This window comes from Pristiophorus japonicus, chromosome 8 (genome assembly GCF_044704955.1).
Source record: "Pristiophorus japonicus isolate sPriJap1 chromosome 8, sPriJap1.hap1, whole genome shotgun sequence".
In the NCBI taxonomy this organism is placed as follows: domain Eukaryota; kingdom Metazoa; phylum Chordata; class Chondrichthyes; family Pristiophoridae; genus Pristiophorus; species Pristiophorus japonicus.
In genome coordinates, this window is record NC_091984.1 from 240898771 (window position 1) to 240922132 (window position 23362).

General features: G+C 42.8%; 1 protein-coding gene across 4 annotated transcripts in view; it reads right to left on the reverse strand.

Moving 5' to 3' along the window:
* The window catches only part of sbno1 (strawberry notch homolog 1 (Drosophila)), a 100184-nt gene extending 76897 nt beyond the window's left edge, over nucleotides 1–23287 (reverse strand). For 2 of the 4 annotated variants that reach the window (XM_070888165.1, XM_070888161.1), the window contains exons 1-2: nucleotides 23010–23101; nucleotides 14724–14855 (exon numbers count right to left, since the gene is read on the reverse strand). In XM_070888165.1, the coding sequence (XP_070744266.1) occupies nucleotides 14724–14855 (132 nt within the window). In that variant the 5' untranslated portion in view covers nucleotides 23010–23101. Of the gene's footprint in view, nucleotides 1–14723; nucleotides 14856–22514; nucleotides 22551–23009; nucleotides 23102–23121 lie in introns of those variants that run through there. The other 2 variants (XM_070888162.1, XM_070888163.1) reach the window with 2 other exon arrangements.
* Nucleotides 23288–23362: the final 75 nt, after the last annotated feature.

Here is a 23362-nt window from a genome sequence, read left to right on the forward strand (position 1 = left end):
CCTTACCCAAGGAAGGAAATACTTGCATTGGAGAGAGTGCAGCAAAGGTTCACTAAACAGATTCCTGGGATTGGGGGGGATGGGGGATTGTCCTATGATGAGATTGAGGAGATGAGGCCTATATTCCCTAGCATTTAGAAGAATGAGAGGTGATCTCATTGAAACATAAAATTCTTAAGGGGCCTGACAGGGTAGCTGCAAGGAGGATGTTTCCCCTGGCTGGGGAGTCTATAACTAGGGATCACAGTCTCAAAATAAGGTGGAAGATTTGCCATGATCTTCTTGAATGGCGGAGCAGGCTCGAGGGATTGTTTTGGTCTACTCATGCTCCTATTTCTTATCTTATTTGACAAAGTACCATAAAATAGCTTTGTTAGCAAAATGAAAGTCCATGGGATTAAAAGGACAGTGGCTGGATGGATACAAAATTATAAGGGACAGAGAGTAGCAATGAATGGTTGTTATTCAAACTGAAGGTATACAGTCGTGTTTCCCAGGGATTGGTATTAAGACCACTGCTCTTTTTGATGTACAGGTGCAACGTCCCAAATCCGGAATTCCGAACACTGGACCTTTTCGGCGAGCGGTGAGGAGCGGAGAATCAGCGGGCTGCAAGGTCCGAAATCCGGCAAAACCTGATATCTGGCACGGATTCGGTCCAAAGGATTCCGGATTTCAGATGTTGTACCTGTATTAAACGACCTGGACTTGGATAAACAGAGCATAATTTGCAGATACATTTTGCAGTTGATACAAAACTCAGTAATGCAGTAAACCGTGAGGATAGTAACAGATCGCAGGAGGAAATAGAGACTGTGAAATGGGCAGACACATGGCAGATGAAATTTAATGCAAAAGGCTCAGTGCTCCCTTGCTTTTTGTGGTATACATTAACAATTTAGATTTCAATGTAGGGGGCATGATTAAGAAGTTTGCAGACGATACAAAAATTGATCGTGTGGTTAATAGTGAGGAAGAAAGCTGTAGACTGCAGGAAGATATCAATGAACTGGTCACAGTTGGGCAGAAAAGTGGAAATGGAATTCAATCTGCAGAAGTGTGAGGTAATGCATTTAGGGAAGGCTGACAAGGCAAGGGAAGACACAATAAATGGCAAGATACTGAGAAGTGTGCAGGGGAAAAAAAAAAATCGAAGGACCTTGGAGTGCATGTACACAGATCCCTGAAGGTAGCAGGACAGGTAGATAAGGTAGTTTTCTTTATTAGCCGAGGCATAGAATAAGAGCAGGGACATTATGCTTGAACTGCATAAAACACTAGCCACAGCTAGAGTACTGCGTGCAGTTCTGGTCACATTCCAGGAAAGCTATGATTGCACTGGAGAGGGTAGAGGAGATTTACGAGGATGTTGCCTGGATTGGAGAATTTTAGCTATAAAGGCAAGATTGCAGCGACTCGGGTTGTTTTCTTTGGAACAGAGGAGGCGGAGGGGAGACTTAATTGAGGTGTATAAAATTATGAAGGACCCATTTCCCCTAGCAGAGAGGTCAATAACCTGGGGGCATAGTTTTAAAGTAATTGGCAGAAGGATTAGAGGGGAGTTGAGAACTTTTTTTTTTAAACCCCGAAGGTGGTGGGGGTCTGGAACTCACTGCCTGAAAGGGTGGTAGAGACAGAAACCCTCATCATATTTAAAAAGTACTTGGATGTGCACTTGAAGTGCTGTAACCTACAAAGCTACAGACCAAGAGCTGGAAAGTGGGATTAGACTGGATAGCTCTTTTTCAGCTGACAGACACAATGGGCCAAATGGTCTCCTTCTGTGCTGTAATTAAGTGTGAAGTGATACATTTTGGTAGGAAGAATGAAGGGTGGCAATATGAACTAAATGGTACAATTTTAAAGGAGGTACAGGAAGAGAGAGACCTAGAGGCGCATGTACACAAATCTTTGAAGGTGGCAGGACAAGTTGGGAAGGCTGTTCAAAAGGCATACGGGATCCTTAACCTTATTAATAGCAAGGAAGTTATGTTAAACCTTTATACAACACTGGTTCGGCCTCAGCTGGAATATTGTGGTCAAATCTGGGCACCACACTTTAGGAAGGATTCCAAGGCCAGAGTGTGGGTGCAGAAGTGATTTACCAGAATGGTACCAGGATGAAGGACTTCAATTATGTGGAGCGACTGGAGTTGGTCTCCTTAGAGCAGAGGTGGTCAAGAGAAGATTTGACAGGTGTTCAAAATCATGAACGGTTTTGATAGCATAAATAAGGAGAAATTGTTTCCAGCGGCAGATGGGTTGGTAACCAGAGGACATAGATTCAAGATGATTGGCAAAAGAGCGAGAGGTGACATGAGGAAACTTTTTTTTTTTTTTTTAAACACAGCAAGTAGTGATCTGGAATGCATTGCCTGAAAGGGTGGCAGCAGCAGATTCAAAAGTAGCTTTCAAAAGGAAATTGAATAAATACTTGAAGGGAAAAAATCTGCATGGCTGTGGGGAAAGTGCAGGGGAGAGGACAAGTTGGATAGCTCTACAAAGAGCCGGCACAAGCTCAGTGGGCCGAATTGTCTCCTGCAGTGCTGTATCATTCTATGATCGAAAAGTCAGTCATTTTTTTTTTTAAACTTCAATTATTTTAAAGAATGGAATTGGGAAGTGAGATTATTTATCATAGCTAATCAGTCTTCATTTTTCAAATATAGTTCTCGTGCACATGGTGGTTTTCAACACAAAAAATCCCACTGTAAAAACTGCAGCCGCCACCCATCTCTTCCACAGGGCACGTGCCAATGAATGGCTGGATGAATGAACAGCAGGGATGTCCCTGGCAGTGCAACTTCATCCCTTTGCATGCCAGTACTGCCGAAGTTAGCACACTGATACTTCTGGGCACAGAGATATGGCATTGGTTGCACAATCTTCCACTCGGCAATTCGAATTGTTAAGCTGCTGGAATATTGAACAGCTTCATACCTTGACCGTGTCCTGAGGAAAATTTTGCAAAGTCGAGCTCTTGAGCCTTTCCAAGGATAGTTTTCAATTTTTCTTGTTTTGCGGATTATCCCATTAATATTGACTCGTAGTTCTAACTTGCAAAAGATAGCATTAGTTGTCGGAAATTATATCTGTGCAGCAAACCTCTGTAGCAAACAATGGTAGTAAACAGAAACATGCATTTCAACAAATATAGAAAGTAACAAATCTGATCAACTGGGTGCCTGGGACCCGATTAAATACGGATGAGCTAAAGGAAGTCCAGGATGCAAGATCAAGCTTTCCTCTGGGATGCACCTAGGCCAAGAAAACCAACAGCACTATGAAGGAAGGTTGCAGCAATGCTACATGCCCATTTGTACTCAAGAGCACAAGTAGTGGCATCCCTGGCTTTGGAATTATATTTCATGTAGATTAGGGCAAAAAAATTAAAGAGTGGGAATTCTTAAAAAGAAGCTTGACCCCCATCTGTAATTTTCAGTTCTACAAAGCCGAACGTGGAATTCAGTTTTCATGATGATCCCATATAGTGAGCATCTGGTTGTAAATGCTTGCCCTGTGCGTCGCATCAATTTATCAGCGGGGGTTTGCTTTTCACAATATATTTTCATCGCCACAGGAAAGATATTGGTAATTCTTTCCTGTCCTGAAACAATGGACCATGATTGGAGGCACAGGGCTGCTAAACTGGCTGTTTTTACTAAGCAAAGATGACATCTAACTGAAGATTGGGAGTGCTCAGTCTGACTCCCAGGGCTCTCTCTCTCCCCACTCATTCAGGTGACATGTCAAGTATGGAAACGATTATCCAGTGAGCACAGTGGTTAAATATATAGTAATCATCATGCGCTCCACTCACTCGCACTAGACTCTCCTGCACCTTAACTGCACTCTTGTTTGAACTTAAAGTTTAACATTTTGAAGCGAGTTGAGCCCATTGTTGAATGCACCAATTGGTTACTGTAACTTCACACGTTTTTCAATATTTCAAACTGATTCAAAACAGTTGATTTAAAGTGATCAGAACATGTTATTCAATATAAATAGCCAGCTGATTTTCCATTTAACAATGTGCTTGACTCAGGCAGTTAAAGGCTGCCACAGATGTAGTAATTTGTCAGTTATAATCAAACATCGACCTGCCAAATACACTTCAGTTATACCAAGTGATTCAGGCCTGCGTAGGGCTGGAATACCGTTGCTGCTAACTTTGTGATTTGATGAAAGAAGTCTATTCTGTGCTTTACAACTTTAGAGATGTAGCCAACCTGGTTCTTTATGGCATGTGTGACAGAAACATAGAAAATAGGTGCAGGAGTAGGCCATTCAGCCCTTCTAGCCTGCACCGCCATTCAATGAGTTCATGGCTGAACATGCACCTTCAGTGCCCCCTTCCTGCTTTCTCGCCATACCCCTTGATCCCCCGAGTAGTAAGGACTTCATCTTACTCCCTTTTGAATATATTTAGTGAATTGGCCTCAACTACTTTCTGTGGTAGAGAATTCCACAGGTTCACCACTCTCTGGGTGAAGAAGTTTCTCCTCATCTCGGTCCTAAATGGCTTACCCCTTATCCTTAGACTGTGACCCCTGGTTCTGGACTTCCCCAACATTGGGAACATTCTTCCTGCATCTAACCTGTCTAAACCCGTCAGAATTTTAAACGTATCTATGAGGTCCCCTCTCATTCTTCTGAACTCCAGTGAATTCAAGCCCAGTTGGTCCAGTCTTTCTTGATAGGTCAGTCCCACCATCCCGGGAATCAGTCTGGTGAATCTTCGCTGCACTCCCTCAATAGCAAGAATGTCCTTCCTCAAGTTAGGAGACCAAAACTGTACACAATACTCCAGGTGTGGCCTCACCAAGGCCCTGTACAACTGTAGCAACACCTCCCTGCCCCTCTACTCAAATCCCCTCGCTATGAAGGCCAACATGCCATTTGCTTTCTTAACCGCCTGCTGTACCTGCATGCCAACCTTCAAATGACTGATGTACCATGACACCCAGGTCTCGTTACACCTCCCCTTTTCCTAATCTGTCACCATTCAGATAATAGTCTGTTTCTCTGTTTTTAACCACCAATGTGGATAACCTCACATTTATCCACATTATACTTCATCTGCCATGTATTTGCCCACTCACCTAACCTATCCAAGTGACTCTGCAGCCTCATAGCATCCTCCTCGCAGCTCACACTGCCACCCAACTTAGTGTCATCCGCAAATTTGGAGATGCTACATTTAATCCCCTTGTCTAAATCATTAATGTACAATGTAAACAGCTGGGGCCCCAGCACAGAACCTTGCGGTACCCCACTAGTCACTGCCTGCCATTCTGAAAAGTACCCATTTACTCCTACTCTTTGCTTCCTGTCTGACAACCAGTTCTCAATCCACGTCAGCACACTACCCCCAATCCCATGTGCTTTAACTTTGCACATTAATCTCTTGTGTGGGACCTTGTCGAAAGCCTTCTGAAAGTCCAAATATACCACATCAACTGGTTCTCCCGTGTCCACTTTACTGGAAACATCCTCAAAAAATTCCAGAAGGTTTGTCAAGCATGATTTCCCTTTCACAAATCCATGCTGACTTGGACCTATCATGTCACCTCTTTCCAAATGCACTGCTATGACATCCTTAATAATTGATTCCATCATCTTACCCACGACTGAGGTCAGGCTGACCGGTCTATAATTCCCTGTTTTCTCTCTCCCTCCTTTTTTAAAAAGTGGGATTACATTGGCTACCCTCCACTCGATAGGAACTGATCCAGAGTCAATGGAATGTTGGAAAATGACTGTCAATGCATCCGCTATTTCCAAGGCCACCTCCTTAAGTACTCTGGGATGCAGTCCATCAGGCCCTGGGGATTTATCGGCCTTCAATCCCATTAATTTCCCCAACACAATTTCCCGACTAATAAGGATTTCCCTCAGTTCCTCCTCCTTACGAGACCCTCTGACCCCTCTTATATCCGGAAGGTTGTTAGTGTCCTCCTTAGTGAATACCGAACCAAAGTACTTGTTCAATTGGTCTGCCATTTCTTTGTTCTCTGTTATCACTTCCCCTGATTCTGACTGCAGGGGACCTACGTTTGTCTTTACTAACCTTTTTCTCTTTACATATCTATAGAAACGTTTGCAATCCGCCTTAATGTTCCCTGCAAGCTTCTTCTTGTACTCCATTTTCCCTGCCCTAATCAAACCCTTTGTCCTCCTCTGCTGAGTTCTAAATTTCTCCCAGTCCCCGGATTCGCTGCTATTTCTGGCCAATTTGTATGCCACTTCCTTGGCTTTAATACTATCCCTGATTTCCCTTGATAGCCACAGTTGAGCCACCTTCCCTTTTTTATTTTTACGCCAGACAGGAATGTACAATTGTTGTAGTTCATCCATGTGGTCTCTAAATGTCTGCCATTGCCCATCCACAGTCAACCCCTTAAGTATCATTCGCCAATCTATCCTAGCCAATTCACTCCTCATACCTTCAAAGTTACCCTTCTTTAAGTTCTGGACCATGGTCTCTGAATTAACTGTTTCATTCTCCATCCTAATGCAGAATTCCACCATATTATGGTCACTCTTCCCCAAGGGGCCTCGCACAATGAGATTGCTAATTAATCCTCTCTCATTACACAACACCCAGTCTAAGATGGCCTCCCCCTAGTTGGTTCCTCGACATATTGGTCTAGAAAACCATCCCTTATGCACTCCAGGAAATCCTCCTCCACCGTATTGCTTCCAGTTTGGCTCGCCCAATCTATGTGCATATTAAAGTCACCCATTATAACTGCTGCACCTTTATTGCATGCACCCCTAATTTCCTGTTTGATACCCTCCCCAACATCATTACTACTGTTTGGAGGTCTGTACACAACTCCCACTAACGTTTTTTGCCCTTTGGTGTTCTGCAGCTCTACCCATATAGGTTCCACATCATCCAAGCTAATGTCCTTCCAAACTATTGCATTAATCTCCTCTTTAACCAGCAATGCTACCCCACCTCCTTTTCCTTTTATTCTATCCTTCCTGAATGTTGAATACCCCTGGATGTTGAGTTCCCAGCCCTGATCATCCTGAAGCCACGTCTCCGTAATCCCAATCACATCATATTTGTTAACATCTATTTGCACAGTTAATTCATCATTATTGCGGATACTCCTTGCATTAAGACACAAAGCCTGCAGGCTTGTTGTTTTAACACCCTTTGTCCTTTTAGAATTTTGCTGTGCAGTGGCCCTTTTTGTTCTTTGCCTTGGGTTTCTCTGCCCTCCACTTTTCCTCATCTCCTTTCTGTCTTTTGCTTTCGCCTTTTTGTTTCCCTCTGTCTCCCTGCATTGGTTCCCATCCCCCTGCCATATTAGTTTAACACCTCCCCAACAGCACTAGCAAACACTCCCCCTAGGACATTGGTTCCGGTCCTGCCCAGGTGCAGACCGTCCGGTTTGTACTGGTCCCACCTCCCCCAGAACCGGTTCCAATGCCCCAGGAATTTGAATCCCTCCCTGCTGCACCACTGCTCAAGCCACGTATTCATCTGCGCTATCCTGCGATTCCTACTCTGACTGGCACGTGGCACTGGTAGCAATCCCGAGATTACTACTTTTGAGGTCCTAGGTGACGAGAGCAATGCTGCAAGATTTTTTTCTGGTCAAGCCACTCCTCTACTTCTATATCAGAAGAGCTTCTCACACAACATGCCCCGTCATTCGAACGAAGTCCCACAATTGGCACAAGGACATTTAAGCATACAGCTGTCTACAACAGGCAGCAAGTCTGCAGCAATGCTATTTCTCCAAATTGCATTGTGCTTCAAATAATCAAGCTTTACGATGCATGTGCCTTCATTATAGCATCACATAACTGCGCGCAGTTTTGCCACTTTATTAATGAAGATCCTGGGGAAGCAGTTTGGCACTGCATGTGATCTCACTTGACAAAGAGCAACAGCTCTGATTAGAGCCTGCAGCACACAAACACAGTACAAAGCCTGTTCCATGTTGTGATAAAAGCTGTTGGAGTAGAATGAAGGTATGTATGGGTACTGTAATAAAAATAGAAAATGCTGGAAATACTCAGCATATCAATTAGGATCTATGGAGAGAGAAATAGAATGGCCATCGAATTGAAATGTTAACTCCGTTTCTCTCTCCACATATGCTGCTTGCCTGGTTGAGTATTTCTAGGATTTTCTATTTCAGATTTCTAGCATCTGCACTATTTTGCTTTTGTATGAGTACTGTATGTTGAATGTGCAAACAAAGTAATGAAACAGGATGCCTGTCTCAAAATAAAACGTAGTCAACTAAACTGACCTTTCCTGTGATTTGACTTAGATCAAAGAACACCCAAGCTGCTGTTAGAACAATTTTGGAGGGAAAATACACGAAGTGAAGTCTTCTTTAGGTGTTGGCATTTCAGTGAACTACTGAGAGAATACTGCACTGTCTGATATACCGTCTTTTGGATGAGACGGTTAACCTCGGTGGATCTGCCATTTCAAGTGGATTCTAAAGATCCCATGGCACTATTCGAGGAAGAGCAGGAAGTTTTCTCCCGATTTCCTGGCCAATATTTATCTCTCAAACATCTAAAAATAGATTATCTGGTCATGGCCCTGAATTCGTGACCCCCCGGGTTTAGGTATGCGAAGCCCATGTGCCTAAACCCTGAACTTGCAACCTGTCTAGAATCCTCTTGACAGATCACATGCATCTGAAGGTAAAGGGCCTCCACAAGCGGAAAGTTGGGCTATTTGCCCAGCGAATGCCCTTGTAATTCTTACGACTGATAAAAGCAGGTGTGCGGCCTGATTTTATTAGCGCAAGACTTTTAAAGATCAGAAAAACACTTTTCAATAATTTAAACATTTAAAATCCTATGAAATAAGGTAACTTTATTTTTAGACCCTTCAAAATATGTAAATTTATTTTTCAAAATAAAATTTGTTTTAAATTAATTAAATGACTGATTAATTTTAAATATGCACCATTTTTTTAAAAAATTTTATTTTAAGTGCTTGTGTGTTTAAGGTATTCCTGTATATACGAAACAAACCAGAAGTATGAATGGGGAAAGAACCCCCTATTTTGATTGGTTGGGTCGACCCTCGTGATCCAGGGACGTGTACGAAACGCTTACGTGCCTGGGATAGGTGGGCCTCGACGCAGGCCTTCGCGTAGAGGCCCAGGACTAGAAGTCTCCGTACCTCCGGGACCACCAGATAAATTCATAGAAATTTCTCAGGCCGGAGGGATCCGCCCGCAGGAAGCCTCCAACTGCAATTTCTGGGCCCATATATTTCATTGCTGTTAGTGGGATCTTGCCAAGTGCAAATTTACCGCTGCATTTCCACACAAGTGACGATGCTTCAAAACAAAAGTACTTAATTCACTAAAATGCTCTAGGACGTTTGGAGGCTGTAAAAAGAGTTATATATATATGAGGTTTTTTTCCAATTCACCAATTGAGACACATTTTTAAAAAGTGTAAGCAGCGAGAATATTCACCTTGAACAACACATGACTTCCAATTAAAATTCAAGATGAAACAATACATTTATACTATGATCACAATTAAATGTTATACATTGCAACATGCCGCACATGATCGATTTAGGCTGCATGATGTACAGTTGAACACAGCCTCATTCCCATTGCCCTGATTACCAAGTTCACAAAACAGTAGTTGAGCCCTATTGACCAAAGCAGCTAAACAGTGTTCCACTGTAGTTACATAACTGTATTACACATTTTAATATATACATTTTTTTTTTTAAATCACTCATTTCCATACTAAACTCCAAATACTATTAAGTAGTACTCATAATTACAATTAACACCTTTAATATAGTAAAGATTCCAAACCATAAAGGAGAAAAACAAGCAGAAGAGGAATTAGGAGCGATGATCAAAAACACAGAGGAACAGATTTGAAGGCAAGGAGAGGAAAAATTGGGTACGGGCATTTCGGAACAGAATTTGAGCGTACACCTAAGACAGCCAAAGACTCAGCCACTGAGGACACACAGAAATTAATACTTGGTATAGGTGGAGCCGAAATTTGGTTGCACAGCTACTTAATTGGAGGGGGGGGAGGGGATGAGAGTTCAGCAAAGAGGCAGTAAGCATACTCAGTGAGACTGGTCCCATGCCTATGAATTATGGTACCAAGGGGCAGCATCTAAAAGGAGGAATGAGGAGGGGGGCCAACTATGGAACTTTATAGCATTTCCGAGGTGGAAGGACAAGCTATTGCAGGAAATGTGCTGGCTATATTGGGACAGGCAAAAGTAGAACCAAGCGACAGCTCTGCCAGAGGATAGACTTTGGAGAATGGTGCAATGATTACTGGACGTAATCTAGAGGCCTGGACTAATAATCCGGAGACACAATTTCAAATCCCACCATGTCAACTAAGGAATTTAAATTCAATTAAATAAATCTGGAATAAAAAGCTAGTATGGAATGGTGACCATGTAACTACTGGAATGTCGTAAATATTCATCTGGTTTACTCGCATCCTTTCAGGAAGGAAATCTGCTGCCCTTACCCGGTCTGGCCTATGTGACTCCAGACCCACAGCAATGTAGTTGACGCTTAACTGCCCTCTGAAATGACGTAGCAAACCACTCAGTTGTATTTCAGGCGGCAGCTCACCACCATCTTCTCAAGGGCAATTAAGGATGGGCGACAAATGCTGGCCACGTCCACATCATACGAATTAATTTTAAAAAGTGGAGCGTTTGAAAAAGGTACAGTGGGTTAATGTGTTATAGCCGCAGTCACAAAAATGTCATTGGTGACTTTGATCATGGCAATCTCAGTGATACGGGTAAGGAGGAAATGGGAAGGGATTTTAACAGGAAATTATTGGAGAGTAGAGCACAGAGCCGGGTGGCAACAATGTAGTTGAGGACCTTAGAACGGATTGGGAGGGTTAAGTATGGAGGGGGGGGGGGGGGTAACTGCAGAAGATGAAGGGTGCTTTTTTGAAGAGGGGCTGACAAACCAAGACATTGCTTTAATTCAAATAAACAAGAGTAAAAGTAGTCCACCTTCTATTAACTAAATTGGCTTTGAAAAATGGCCTATTGAAATTTCCATGGTACCATTCAAAATAATATTTGTAATCTGTTAATTTTATAGATGGATTAGGTGTACACAACCCTAACAAAAACACTCCATGATTTTCTTTCCACTGCATCTTTTCATGGTTATGAAATAGAACCTTAGTACATGCAGTTAACCAGCAAATAAAGGACGAATGCATGCTTTACAGGAAATCTGGACGCTGTTTTAATGGTGGAAGGGAAAGTATTTCTGCTCAAAGTGGCCTGATCTTAGTTGATAAATTATCTGGGGAATGACAATTACAGGCTTTAGGGCTCGCAATTACACAAGCAACAATCGACAGTAACTAGTTTGTGAATAATGTGTTGCCACCCTTGGTACTGGTTAAGGCCAAACTCCACTCCTTTGCTCAACGAGTCTGAGCACCCCCTTCGAGCAAGGACTATGGGATACTGCATCAGACAAGCTATCCTTTAAACCACTTCTGCTCAAAACTTGATTGATCTGCAGCATTCACCTAGGAAAACCAAAATGAATGGAAGGAAGAGGAGAGAGAAAGAGAAAGCAGAGAGAGCAAAATAATTTTTTTAAATGTTTATCCGCTTATCTTGAGCCCTCTCAAGACTCTCATTTGCACTGTGAACAGCATGAACAGGTAAATGGTCCGTTGCAGACCTCCATCAACACCTCTTTTGGCCACTCCCTAGGAGGATCAAGATACAAGCCAAGGAGCATAGCCTTATTGTTCTGTCCCAATACAGGAATAATCTGAAGCCTGCACTTGGCAATGATGAATCCTCTTCTCCCCAGTCAACTGTGCAGCAGCAGCCTGGGCAGAGAGCCGTCTCACCCGCATGTGAGCAACAAAAGGTGCAGGACAATCATAGAATGATACAGCACAGGCCATTTAACACTTTGTGGCCGTGCCAGCTCTTTCCAATTTTTTACTCTTCAAATATTTATCCAATTTCCGTTTACAGGTTGCTTTCGAATCAGCTTCCACCGCCCTTTCAGGCAGTGTATTGTAGATCATAACTTGCTGCATAAAAAAAAATGTTTCCTCATGTCATCTCTGGTTCTTTTGCCAATTAGCTTAAATCTGCGTCCTCTGATTACCAAACCGTTTCGCCTCATTTACGCTATCAAAACCCTTCATGATTTTGAGCACCTGTCAGCTTTCTTATACAATTATTTAACACGTGTGCCAAGCTTGTTCTATGCAATCTTAACACAGGTTTGTTAAACAAATGTAAGAACAGTGTTGATCGCAACTACTTCTCTAAGATATTTAATGAGCATGGTTTAATTTTTAAATTACCAACATAGCTTTTTAACAAAACAAGATATAAAGGAAAAATATACCAGAAAAAGACTTTACTTATAAATCTCAGACACTGCAGAAACAGAAATGCCAAAAACTGAAGAGATATTGAGTAATAGCCAGAGCCTAGAAATTAAACTGTGCCATTTTATTGCACAAGTGCTTGTACCAAACTATTTTGTCTACTAATTTACCAGGAGTTAACTAGTTTAGTTCTAATGGGGTGCCATCTCCGAAAACAGTGGACAAAGGAGCTCAATATAACATTCTATTTTGGTACGATAATATGGCACAAAGCAATTTCCAGGCTCTGGCAATTGAAGAAACAGTATGCTTATGTCGATGGTTTACTGTCTTCAACCACGCTTTGATCAAAATACCTCATTTATTCTGACAGTGTAGTTTTTGAAAACAATTGCTACCTGACTCACTAACAGGTAACTCTTCACTGTCACTTTGAAGGGAGAGTGGGTAACACCCCGTCATTAAACTTCTGTCACAGGAAAATGTCAAAAATCACAGACCAATCGTGACTACAATCAGAAAAGTCGTGACGGGAAGTAACATGCAATAAAAGGCAGATTTAAATCTATTTTATTTTCAGATCAAAGCACATTATTTGCTCACGGTCAGGGTAACAGCATACTGGAATGATCATACAAAGAAGTGTGCAAAGACATGAAAACTTATTCAGACCCACTGTTTATTTCAGATTGATCTTGATGACCTGAACGTCTCAGAAAAATTTAAACAAAACCATGAATTTTCAAACTTATAAAATAAGAATCACGCCAGTCAGTCGGGTATAAAAATCACAGGAAGTCACAACCTTGCCCATCATATTATACAAATCAAAGTTAACATTACTTAGCCAGAGAGAAACAGTGTTGGCAACATCCACATCCCACTAATTAGGAGTATGACTGATCCAACAAATAAATAGTAACGTATTTCTGTCAATACATAGCCCTCCTGCACTGTGTTCTCTCAAACAATACTCACCCCTCAACACACACACATTACTGTTCTCAATATTGTGGGGTAGATCGATAATTTACACTACAGAGAAGCAACTTCGATTAGCTACCAGTCCCGCCTTCTCCCACAGGAGGGAAAAGAGTGAGAAAAGTATCGGCAGCTTCTAGAAACAAGGCCTTCAAAACTTTAGAATGGTTTAGAATGTGTGTTAATTTGCCTTTGACAAGTCTTGCCTATAACCCATCCCCTGAAATGACATTATGTCAACCTGGAATCAGTTAGTGGGATTTTGATTCAGCACTGAGGGAAAACAGGACCTGAAATTCCACAACAAACACACTGACTTTTAAAGCAAAATTTACACAAGGGCAAACTTAACCAAGGATTCTGTACATTACAAAACAGCATTTTCCTTCCATTTTCAAAAACTTTCAGCATCCCATGAATATATCAAATTATTTATTTCAAAATATGAAATGCAGGCCTGTTGCGTGTAACTGACTCATTATAATTTAATACAAGCTTCTTCACAGAAATTTGACATCATATATGATGTGTGCAACAATTTTCATCAAGTTATAAATTGGTTAACTTGTATTTACATAACGTCCAAAGTAAAACATCCCAAGGCGCTCCACAGGAGTGTAATCGACATAAAAACTGACACTGAGCCAAAGGAGACATTTGGGCAGATGACTAAATGCTTGGTCAAAGAGGTGGGTTTTAATGCAGCGTATTAAAGGAGTGGAGAGGCAAGGGGAGGGAATTGCAGATCTTATAGCCGAGGTGGTTTAAGGTACAACCACCAATGGTGAGGCAAAGGAAGTCAGGGATGCACAAGAGACCAAAACTGAGGGAAGAGTTCTCGGCAGGTTGTTGGGCTGGAGGAGGTGATCGTTAAAATGCAGAAATAATTAGCAATAAACAGAAAATGATTCAATGAGTTCTAAATAATGGAAACTGCAACTATGCTAAAAATACACAAATCTACAGTCAGTTTCTTATGAAGCAAATTATAAACTGGCAAATCCCATAAATTGAGACTTAATCAGACATCTTAATACAACACAAGAATACAAACCGTGATATGACCCAGGAAACATACAAGACCTGTAAGAAGGAAAGAAGATAATCTGGCCCAAATTTGCACCAGAACATGTTTTTTCACATTATACATACACAAGAATTCTGCAATTAAAATATGGGCCGAAGATATATACAATTTTGACGCCTCAATCCCCAGCTTCCTCTCCCATTCAGCGAAGAGTATGAACTATTGGTAGTTACAATGTACAATGGCAACTGATTGCATAAGTTCACACCCAAGATAAAGAAACATGTTAACTAAAATGAACGCAGATGCCAAATAAAATATAGAAAACCATTTTTACCTGCTGTACACCACTGGATGACAGAGGCGACATCAAGCCAGTGTCAAGTGGATCAGCATCAAAGAGGTCATTCGGGCTAATTCCACTTTCGCTCAAAGCAGCAAGTAGAAGATCTTGGCCTGGGTCTGTCATCTGTAGATTAACAGCACAATGTGTTACATTGAGATTTTTTTTTTACATCCTCCACATATATAACATTTATTTATATAGCACCTTTAACGTAGTAAAACATCCCAAAGTGCTTCACCACAGTGTTACAAGACAAAACAGATGTGACACCGAGCCACAAAAGAAGAAATTAATGCAGATGACCAAAAGCTTGTTTAAAGAGGTAGGTTTTAAGGAGCGTTTTAAAGGAGGAAAGAGGTATAGAGGCAGAGAGGTTTAGGGAGGGAGTTCCAAAGCTTAGGGCCCAAATAGCTGAAGGCACGGCCACCGATGGTTGAGCAGTCATATAATGTGTTATATACACACTTCTAGTTGCTTCATGGGTTTGTGGTATAACCTGTCGTGCCAAGGGAAAATGGAAAAACAAGTAGCAAAACATTCCAGGCTCTCTACCACAGCTAGATTAAGCACCATTAGTGGAGGCCTGGAAGCAGGTTGATCACCTTCTCGACCATATCGAAAGAATTATACCCTCAAAGAAACACTGCAGGAAATCAGCAAGAAGCAAGCCCCTTGCCCACAATCTACCAGCTCAGCCAAAACAATAAAGATTAGGGAAAGTTGAGGAGAGTACAAAAACATTTGCCTCAACAAGACTACTTTTCAGTTCTCAACCCCACCATATCACACAACCCCATACTTCCCCAGAAAAATATCTAGATGTTCTGTTGAATTATTTACAGTATTTGCAATTTAAAACAACTTCAATATCAAGTAAACACCAAATGTTTCCAGGACTATTAATGACTGCTACAACTTCCATATGCAGTGCTATTCTTTCATTTTTAACTTGGTGATAGCTTTTCTGTCAAACTCAACCATCTTGCAGTGAAATGTTTGTTTCTCAATATTGAGCTCTGAATTTCAGATTGATAACCCATTCACATCTGCTTTTAGTGTATCAACCCACAACTGGGGAGAAGGGGTGCAAATGACAGCAGAGTTTGTAAAATTAAAATATCATGGGACATTGCAGTTCCAGGTGAATCTATTGTCCTTTAAGATCTAAGTGGAAATGATTTTTTTTTAATTTAATAGAATTTATAAAGTGAGACAAGATGATTTACTTTCATCTAAATAATTTTTAGTAAAAGACATCCAATGCAAATCCAATTAAAGGAAATCTAGCAAACCAACTGTGAAAATCAATTCCCAGTCATGCGATGAAAATAGAAAATAGGTGCAGGAGCAGGCCATTCGGCCCTTCGAGCCTGCACCACCATTCAATAAGATCATAGCTGATCATTCAACCTCAGCATACCCCTTTCCTGCTTTCTCTCCATATCCCTTGATCCCTTTGGCTGCAAGGGCCATATTTAACTCCCTTTTGAATATATCTAACGAACTGGCCTCAACAACTCTCTGCAGTAGAGAATTCCAGAGGTTAACAACTCGAGTGAAGATGTTTCTCCTCATCTCAGTCCTAAATAGCTTACACCCCTTATTCTTCGACTATGACCCCTGTTTCCGAAACTCCGGAACTGGTCTAACCGTTCGACATAGGCTTCCCAGTCCTCACCCTCCGAGAACTTCTTCAGAATGCCCACAGTTTGCTGCATCTTTGCGTTGGATTCGTATTCTCGTCGCCAGTTATTGTGTTCCTAACACAGGTGAGGCTGCACACAGGGAGGTTAAAGTAACAGTGACCTCAGTCTTTAATAAGACACTCCTGAGTGAGGAACAGGCCTTAGGGGCGGCTTATATACAGTGCTCCCAAGAGATGCTGGGATCACTTGGGACTTCAGGGGATGAGCTTCCTGGTGGCGGAACATGGGAGTGCATGTTTTACAGATACACAACAGTGACCCCTGGTTCTGGAACTCCCCAGCAACAGGAACATTCTTCCTGCCTCTAACCTGTCCAATCCTGTCAGAATTTTATATGTTTCTATGAGATCTCCTCTCATTCTTCTAAACTCCAGTGGATACAAGCCCAGTTGATCCAGTCTCTCCTCATATGTCAGTCCTGCCATCCCTGGAATCAGTCTGGTGAACCTTCGCTGCACTCCCTCAATAGCAAGAACATCCTTCCTCAGATTAGGGGACCAAAACTAAACACAATATTCCAGGTGTGGCCTCACCAAGGCTCTGTACAACTGCAGTAAGACCTCCCTGCTCCTATACTCAAATCCTCTAGCTATGAAGGCCAACATACCATTTGCCTTCTTCACCGCCTGCTGTACCTGCCTGCTAACTTTGAATGACTGATGAACCATGACACCCAGGTCTCGTTGCACCTCCCCTTTTCCTAATCTGCCACCATTCAGATAATATTTTGCCTTCCTGTTTTTGCCACCAAAGTGGATAATCTCACATTTATCCACATTATACTTCATCTGCCATGCTTTTGCCCATTCACCTAACCTGTCCAAGTCACCCTGCAGTCTCTTAGCATCCTCCTCCCAGCTCTCACCGCCATCCAGTTTAGTGTCATCTGCAAACTTGAAGATATTACACTCAATTCCTTCATCCAAATCATTGATGTATATTGTATAGCTGGGGTCCCAGCACTGAGCCCTGCGGCACCCCACTGGTCACTGCCTGCCATTCTGAAAAGAACCTGTTTATTCCGACTCTCTGCTTCCTGTCTGCCAACCAGTTCTCGATCCACGTCAGTACATTACCCCCAATACTTTAATTTTGCACACTAATCTCTTGTGTGGGACCTTGTCAAAAGCCTTTTGAAAGTCCAGATATACCACATCCACTGGTTCTCCCTTGTCCACTTTACGAGTTATATCCTCAACAAATTCTAGAAAATGTTGTCAAGCATGATTATCTTTCATAAATCCATGCTGACTTGGACCGATCCCGTCACTGCTTTCCAAATGCGCTATTTCATCTTTAATAATTGATTCCAATATTTTCCCCACCACCGACGTACGGCTATAATTCCCTGTTTTCTCTCTCCCTCCTTTTTTAAAGTGGTGTTACATTAGCAACCCTCCAGTCCATAAGAACTGATCCAGAGTCAATAGGATGTTGGAAAATGATCACCAATGCATCCACTATTTCTAGGGCCACTTCCTTAAGTACTCTGGGATGCAAACTATCAGGCCCTGGGGATTTATCGGCCCTCAATCTCCCTAACACAATTTCCTGACTAATAAGGATTTCCTTCAGTTTCTCCTTTTCGCTAGACCCTCAAACCCCTAGTATTTCCGGAAGGTTATTTGTGTCTTCCTTAGTGAAGACAGATCCAAAGTATTTGTTCAATTGGTCTGCCATTTCTTTGTTCCCCATTATAAATTCACCTGATTCTGACTGCAAAGGACCTACGTTGGTCTTCACTAATCTTTTTCTCTTCACATATCTATAGAAGCTGTTGCAGTCAATTTTTATGTTCCCTGCAAGCTTCCTCATATACTCTATTTTCCCCCCTAATTAGACCCTTTGTCCTCCTCTGCTGAATTCTAAATTTCTCCCAATTCTCAGGTTTGCTGCTTTTTCTGGCCAATTTATATGCCTCTTCCTTGGACTTAACACTATCCTTAATTTCCCTTGTTAGCCACGGTTGAGCTACCTTCCCCGTTTTATTTTTACTCCAAACAGGGATGTACAATTGTTGAAGTTCATCCATGTAATCTATAAATGTCTTCCATTGCCTATCCACGGTCAAGCCTTTAAGTATCATTTGCCAGTCTAACCTAGCCAATTCATGTCTCATACCATCGAAGTTACTTTTCCTTAAGTTCAGGACCCTAGTCTCTGAATTAACACTGTCACTCTCCATCTTAATAAAGAATTCCACCATATTATGGTCACACTTCCCCAGGGGACCTTGCACAACAAGATTGCTAATTAGTCCTCTCTCATTACACAACACCCAGTCCAGGATGGCCAGCTCTCTAGTTGGTTCCTCGACATATTGGTCTAGAAAGCCATCCCTAATACACTCGAGGAAATCCTCCTCCACCGCATTGCTACCAACTTGGTTAACTCAATCTATATGTAGATTAAAGTCACCCATGATAACTGCTGTACCTTTATTGCACGCATCCCTAATTTCTTGTTTGATGCCCTCCTCAACTTCACTACTACTGTTTGGTGGTCTGTACACAACTCCCACTAACGTTTTCTGCCCTTTGGTATTCCGCAGCTCTACCCATACAGATTCCACATCATCCAAGCTAATGTCCTTTCTTATTATTGTGTTCATTTTCTCTTTAACCAGCAACCCTACCCCTCCTCTTTTTCCTTTCTGCCTATCCTTCCTAAATGTTGAATATCCCTAGATGTTGAGTTTCCAGCCTCAGTCACCCTGGAGCCATGTCTCCGTAATCCCAATTATATCAATCGTTAATAGTTGCCTGTGCAGTTAATTCATCCACCTAATCTGATCTGTCAGATGTTAGTTATACTAGAGATTACTTCAAATACACACCAGATGTTTCTCAACAAGTGTGTGTTAGTAAATGATACCAACAGAACATTTTGCAAAAAGTTACAAGTTCTGTTTCTCAATACAAGTCTCCTAATCTCTCCCATTAAAGCAGAGAGCTCCAAAATGTAAACTAAACCACAAAATTAAGACTCCTCACAAATCACAATAAATGATTAAAAAAAAATGCTATTCATCATCTGCGGTCATCACCCCTCTCCGCAAAAAAAAAATCATTGACCCCACTTTGCTTGCTAGTTATCGCCCCATCTCCAAACTCCCATTCCTGTCCAAAGTACTTGAACGTGTTGTCGCCTCCCAATCCGTAACCATCTTTCCACGAATTCAATGTTTGAATTCCTTCAATCTGGCTTTCGCCCCTGCCACAGAACCAATACGGCTCTCAAAGTCACAAATTACATCCTTTGTGACTATGACAAAAGTAAACTATCCCTCCTCGTCCTTCTGGACCTGTCTGCAGCCTCCTCCAACGCCTCTCCATCAATGTCCACCTCGGTGGGACTGCACTCACCTGGTTCTATTCTGATCTATCTAATCATAGCCAGAAAATCTCCAGCAATGGCTTCTCTTCCCACTCCTGCATCGCTACCTCTGGTGTTCCCCCAAGGATCAGTCCTTGGTCCCCTCTTATTTCTCATCTATATGCTGCCCCTTGGCGATATCATCCGAAAACACGAGTTCAGTTTCCACATGTACGCAGACGACACCCAGCTCTACCTCTCCACCACTTCTGTCGACCCCTGCTTGGTATTTAAATTGTCAAGATTGCTTGTCTGACATCCAGTACTGAATGAGCAGAAATTTTCTCCAATTAAATATTGGGAAGACCAAACCCATTATCTTTGATCCCCGCCACAAACTGTGTTCCCTAACCACTGACTCCATCCCTCGTCCTAGCATCAATCTGAGGGTGAGCAAGACTGTTCGCAACGTAGGTGTCACATTTGACCCTGAAATGAGTTTCCAGCCACATATCCGCAACATAACTAAAACAGCCTTTTTCCACTTCCGTAACATTGCCCGCCTCCGCCCCTGCCTCAGCTCTTCTGCTGCTGAAAACCTCATTCATGCCGTTGTTACCTCTAGACTTGACTACTCCAGCTCACTCCTGGCCAGCCTTCCACACTACGTAAACTTGAAGTCATCCAAACCTCAGCAACCTGTGTACTAACCTGCACCAAGTCAAAATCATCCATCACCCCTGTGCTTTCTGACCTACATTGGCTCCCAGTTAAAAAACACCTCGATTTCAAAATTCTCATCCTTGTTTACAAATCACTCCATGGACTTGTCCCTCCCTATTTTTCGGCCTCACAATCCCACAAGATGTCTGCACTCCTCAAATTCTGGCCTCTTGAACATCCCTCATTATAACTGCTCAACGATCGGTAGACCGGTCTTCAGTTGCCTGGGCCCTAAGCTCTAGAACTCCCTCCCTAAATCTCTCCGCCTCTCTTTCCTCCTTTAAGACGCTCGTTAAAACCTATTTCTTTAAATAAGTTTTTGAGCATCTGCCTTAATTTCTTCTGTGACTCGGTGTCAAATTTATCTATTTGTCTGTAACACTTGTGAAGCGCCTTGGGACTTTTTAAACTACGTTAAAAGCGCTATATAAATACAAGTTATTACTCATAACTCTCAAGAATTGGGGCACATCCATGGAAAAAATCTCTCGATAGGTCCTTGCCCCAATGACAGCAGAGCAAAGCAATTATATAATACATCCAAAAAGGCTGTATCTGATCAGTTTTTGTTGAACTGAACTTCTTGGTCAAGAGTGCAACGTATTTCTATTGTGGCAACATTAAATTTACTTAGAAGCTTTTTATTTTGGAATGCGGGAGAGAAAATGACAAAGGGAACGGAGACGGGCTGCTATAAGGTCTTGTCGAACAGAGAGAAAATTGCTAGATTGTCAGAAAAACCCTATTGGGACATTAAGGGATGGATTTGCCACCCTTGCCCGCTGTGACATGAAGGATGGGTAAAACTGGCTTGTCAGTGTTATCCACACCAAACAAAAAAAAACATATAGCCCACCAAATGGCCAAATTAACAAAATAATTACACAGATTAAACAACTTTCTTGTATGCAAAACATGAAAACAGCGACTGTTTTTACACTTTTGAATGAATAATCTAAAAATCTTGATGACAGAATATTAAGTCAAAAAGCATCCTGTTGAGAAAACATCTACACTGTAGCCAGAGATATTCAAGGACCTAAACATGACTTAACTGGAACCTGCCCAGATATTTAAATCCATAAATAATAAACTCAATCCAGTGCTCCATTGTCCATAGATGGCGTTGACTCCTTGAAAAAGGTTATGAAACTCTTTTAGATTTTCATAACCTTTTTCAAGGAGTCAATCAAGAAAAACATTTTGTCCACGTGTTGAGCATAAGGTCATCAGTAATTGAGGGTTGTGGACCTCCCCTCTTACCCCCGCATTCGAAGGGCAGGAGTTCCAGCAAAACACCCAGTTTCTCTCATCCCTGCGTGTTACACTTTCCCTTCAAACTAATCCAGAGCACAAAACTGGGAACACGATCAAAAGCAAACAAACTCAAGGTGTCAATAAAAACCTTCAAACTCTTTCCCACGCCGTCTTCGTCCCATTCCCAACCTACACGTCTTGTTTTTTTTTAAAAAAAAGTCAAGACACAATGTATGAACCAGAGTGGTTATTTCTCTCTGCAATGGGGGGGGAGTTATACACCCGGGGATTTGAAGGTTAGCCCTTGCAAAAACAGCAGACTGAAACAGGTCAAACAACCCGACGTTTTTGTTTTGAGGGAGATTGGGGGGGGGGGGGGGTATGGCTCCGTCCATTTAATTAAAAACAAACAAAAACACACACAGAAGAAAAAGTCCCCAACTTTTCTGGTTCCCCGTCCAGAACATGTTTCCCTCCTCCTGAGCGAGGGCCCAGCCCCAGCCCCCAGCCCCCAGCCCCCCTGGAGTCGGGGAACTTTGTTTACAGCCCTCGCTGTCCAATTCTGGAACCCTGGCTGTTCACATCATACAAAGATAAACATTCTCAGGGCGGTTAAAATAGTCAACGCCGCGACCGCCCCCGGGAGGGGCAAACAAAGTGCAACACGACTTACATTCAGGGGGGGAGGGAGGGAGGAAAAAGAACACGAAAAGGAGAGAGGAAGGGAGGGGGAAAGAGAAAAAGACAATTTAAAGAGAGAGAGAGAGAGTGAAACCTTAACCTTCTGCTGATAACACGTGCTCCGTACACACACACACAGCAAACTTCCGGGTTGTTTTATGGCTGCGTAATGGTGGTTCGAGGCAAGCGTGGCCCAAACTCGGAGTCTTTCAGCAAAAGGGAAACTGAAATAAAATAAAGCATCGCCCCGCTCCCCCTCCTCCTCCCACACACACACACGGAGGCTGGAGTTCCAGCAGAGCAAGGCCCGGCCGCCTCACGCCCAGTATTGACCCAAAAACACCAGCCTTTTTCTCTCTCTTTTGTCTGTAAAATTATATATAAATACATTTCTCTCACACACACACACAAAAAGACCCGGCCTGCGGGGATCGCGAGAGCCGCCCGCACGAGAAGCGAATTAACAAAAAAAAAACTAAATTGCCAGCCGACCGAGCGGCGCCTGACCGATCGCCTCAGGAGCGGATTTTGTGTTTTAAAAAAAATATATAAATGACAAGGAAAACGGCCCTTTTTCTTCCCCTCGGGATTTTACCTCAGACTCGCGCCGATTCTCCGCCGGTCGGGTTGGCGGTGGGTTGAGGTACAATTGTGTGTGTGTGGGGGGACGGAGGGAGGGAGGGAGGGAAGCGGCGCTGGGCACTCACCGCTGCGCTGAGGCGGGGACTGAGGCGCGCACCGTCCGCTCGCTAGCCGCTCGCCGCCATCTCAGGCGCCGCCGCCGCCATCTCCCATCACGTGACCGCCGGCCGGCCGCCTTTCCCCCGAGCGCCCGCCCGCCCGCCCGGGCTCCGGGCTGCCGGCCGCTTCAGCCGCACGCCGCGCCACCGGAATCCGACCGACCACGGCACCGCTTAAGAGAGGGGACATAATTTTTTTTGGGTTGAA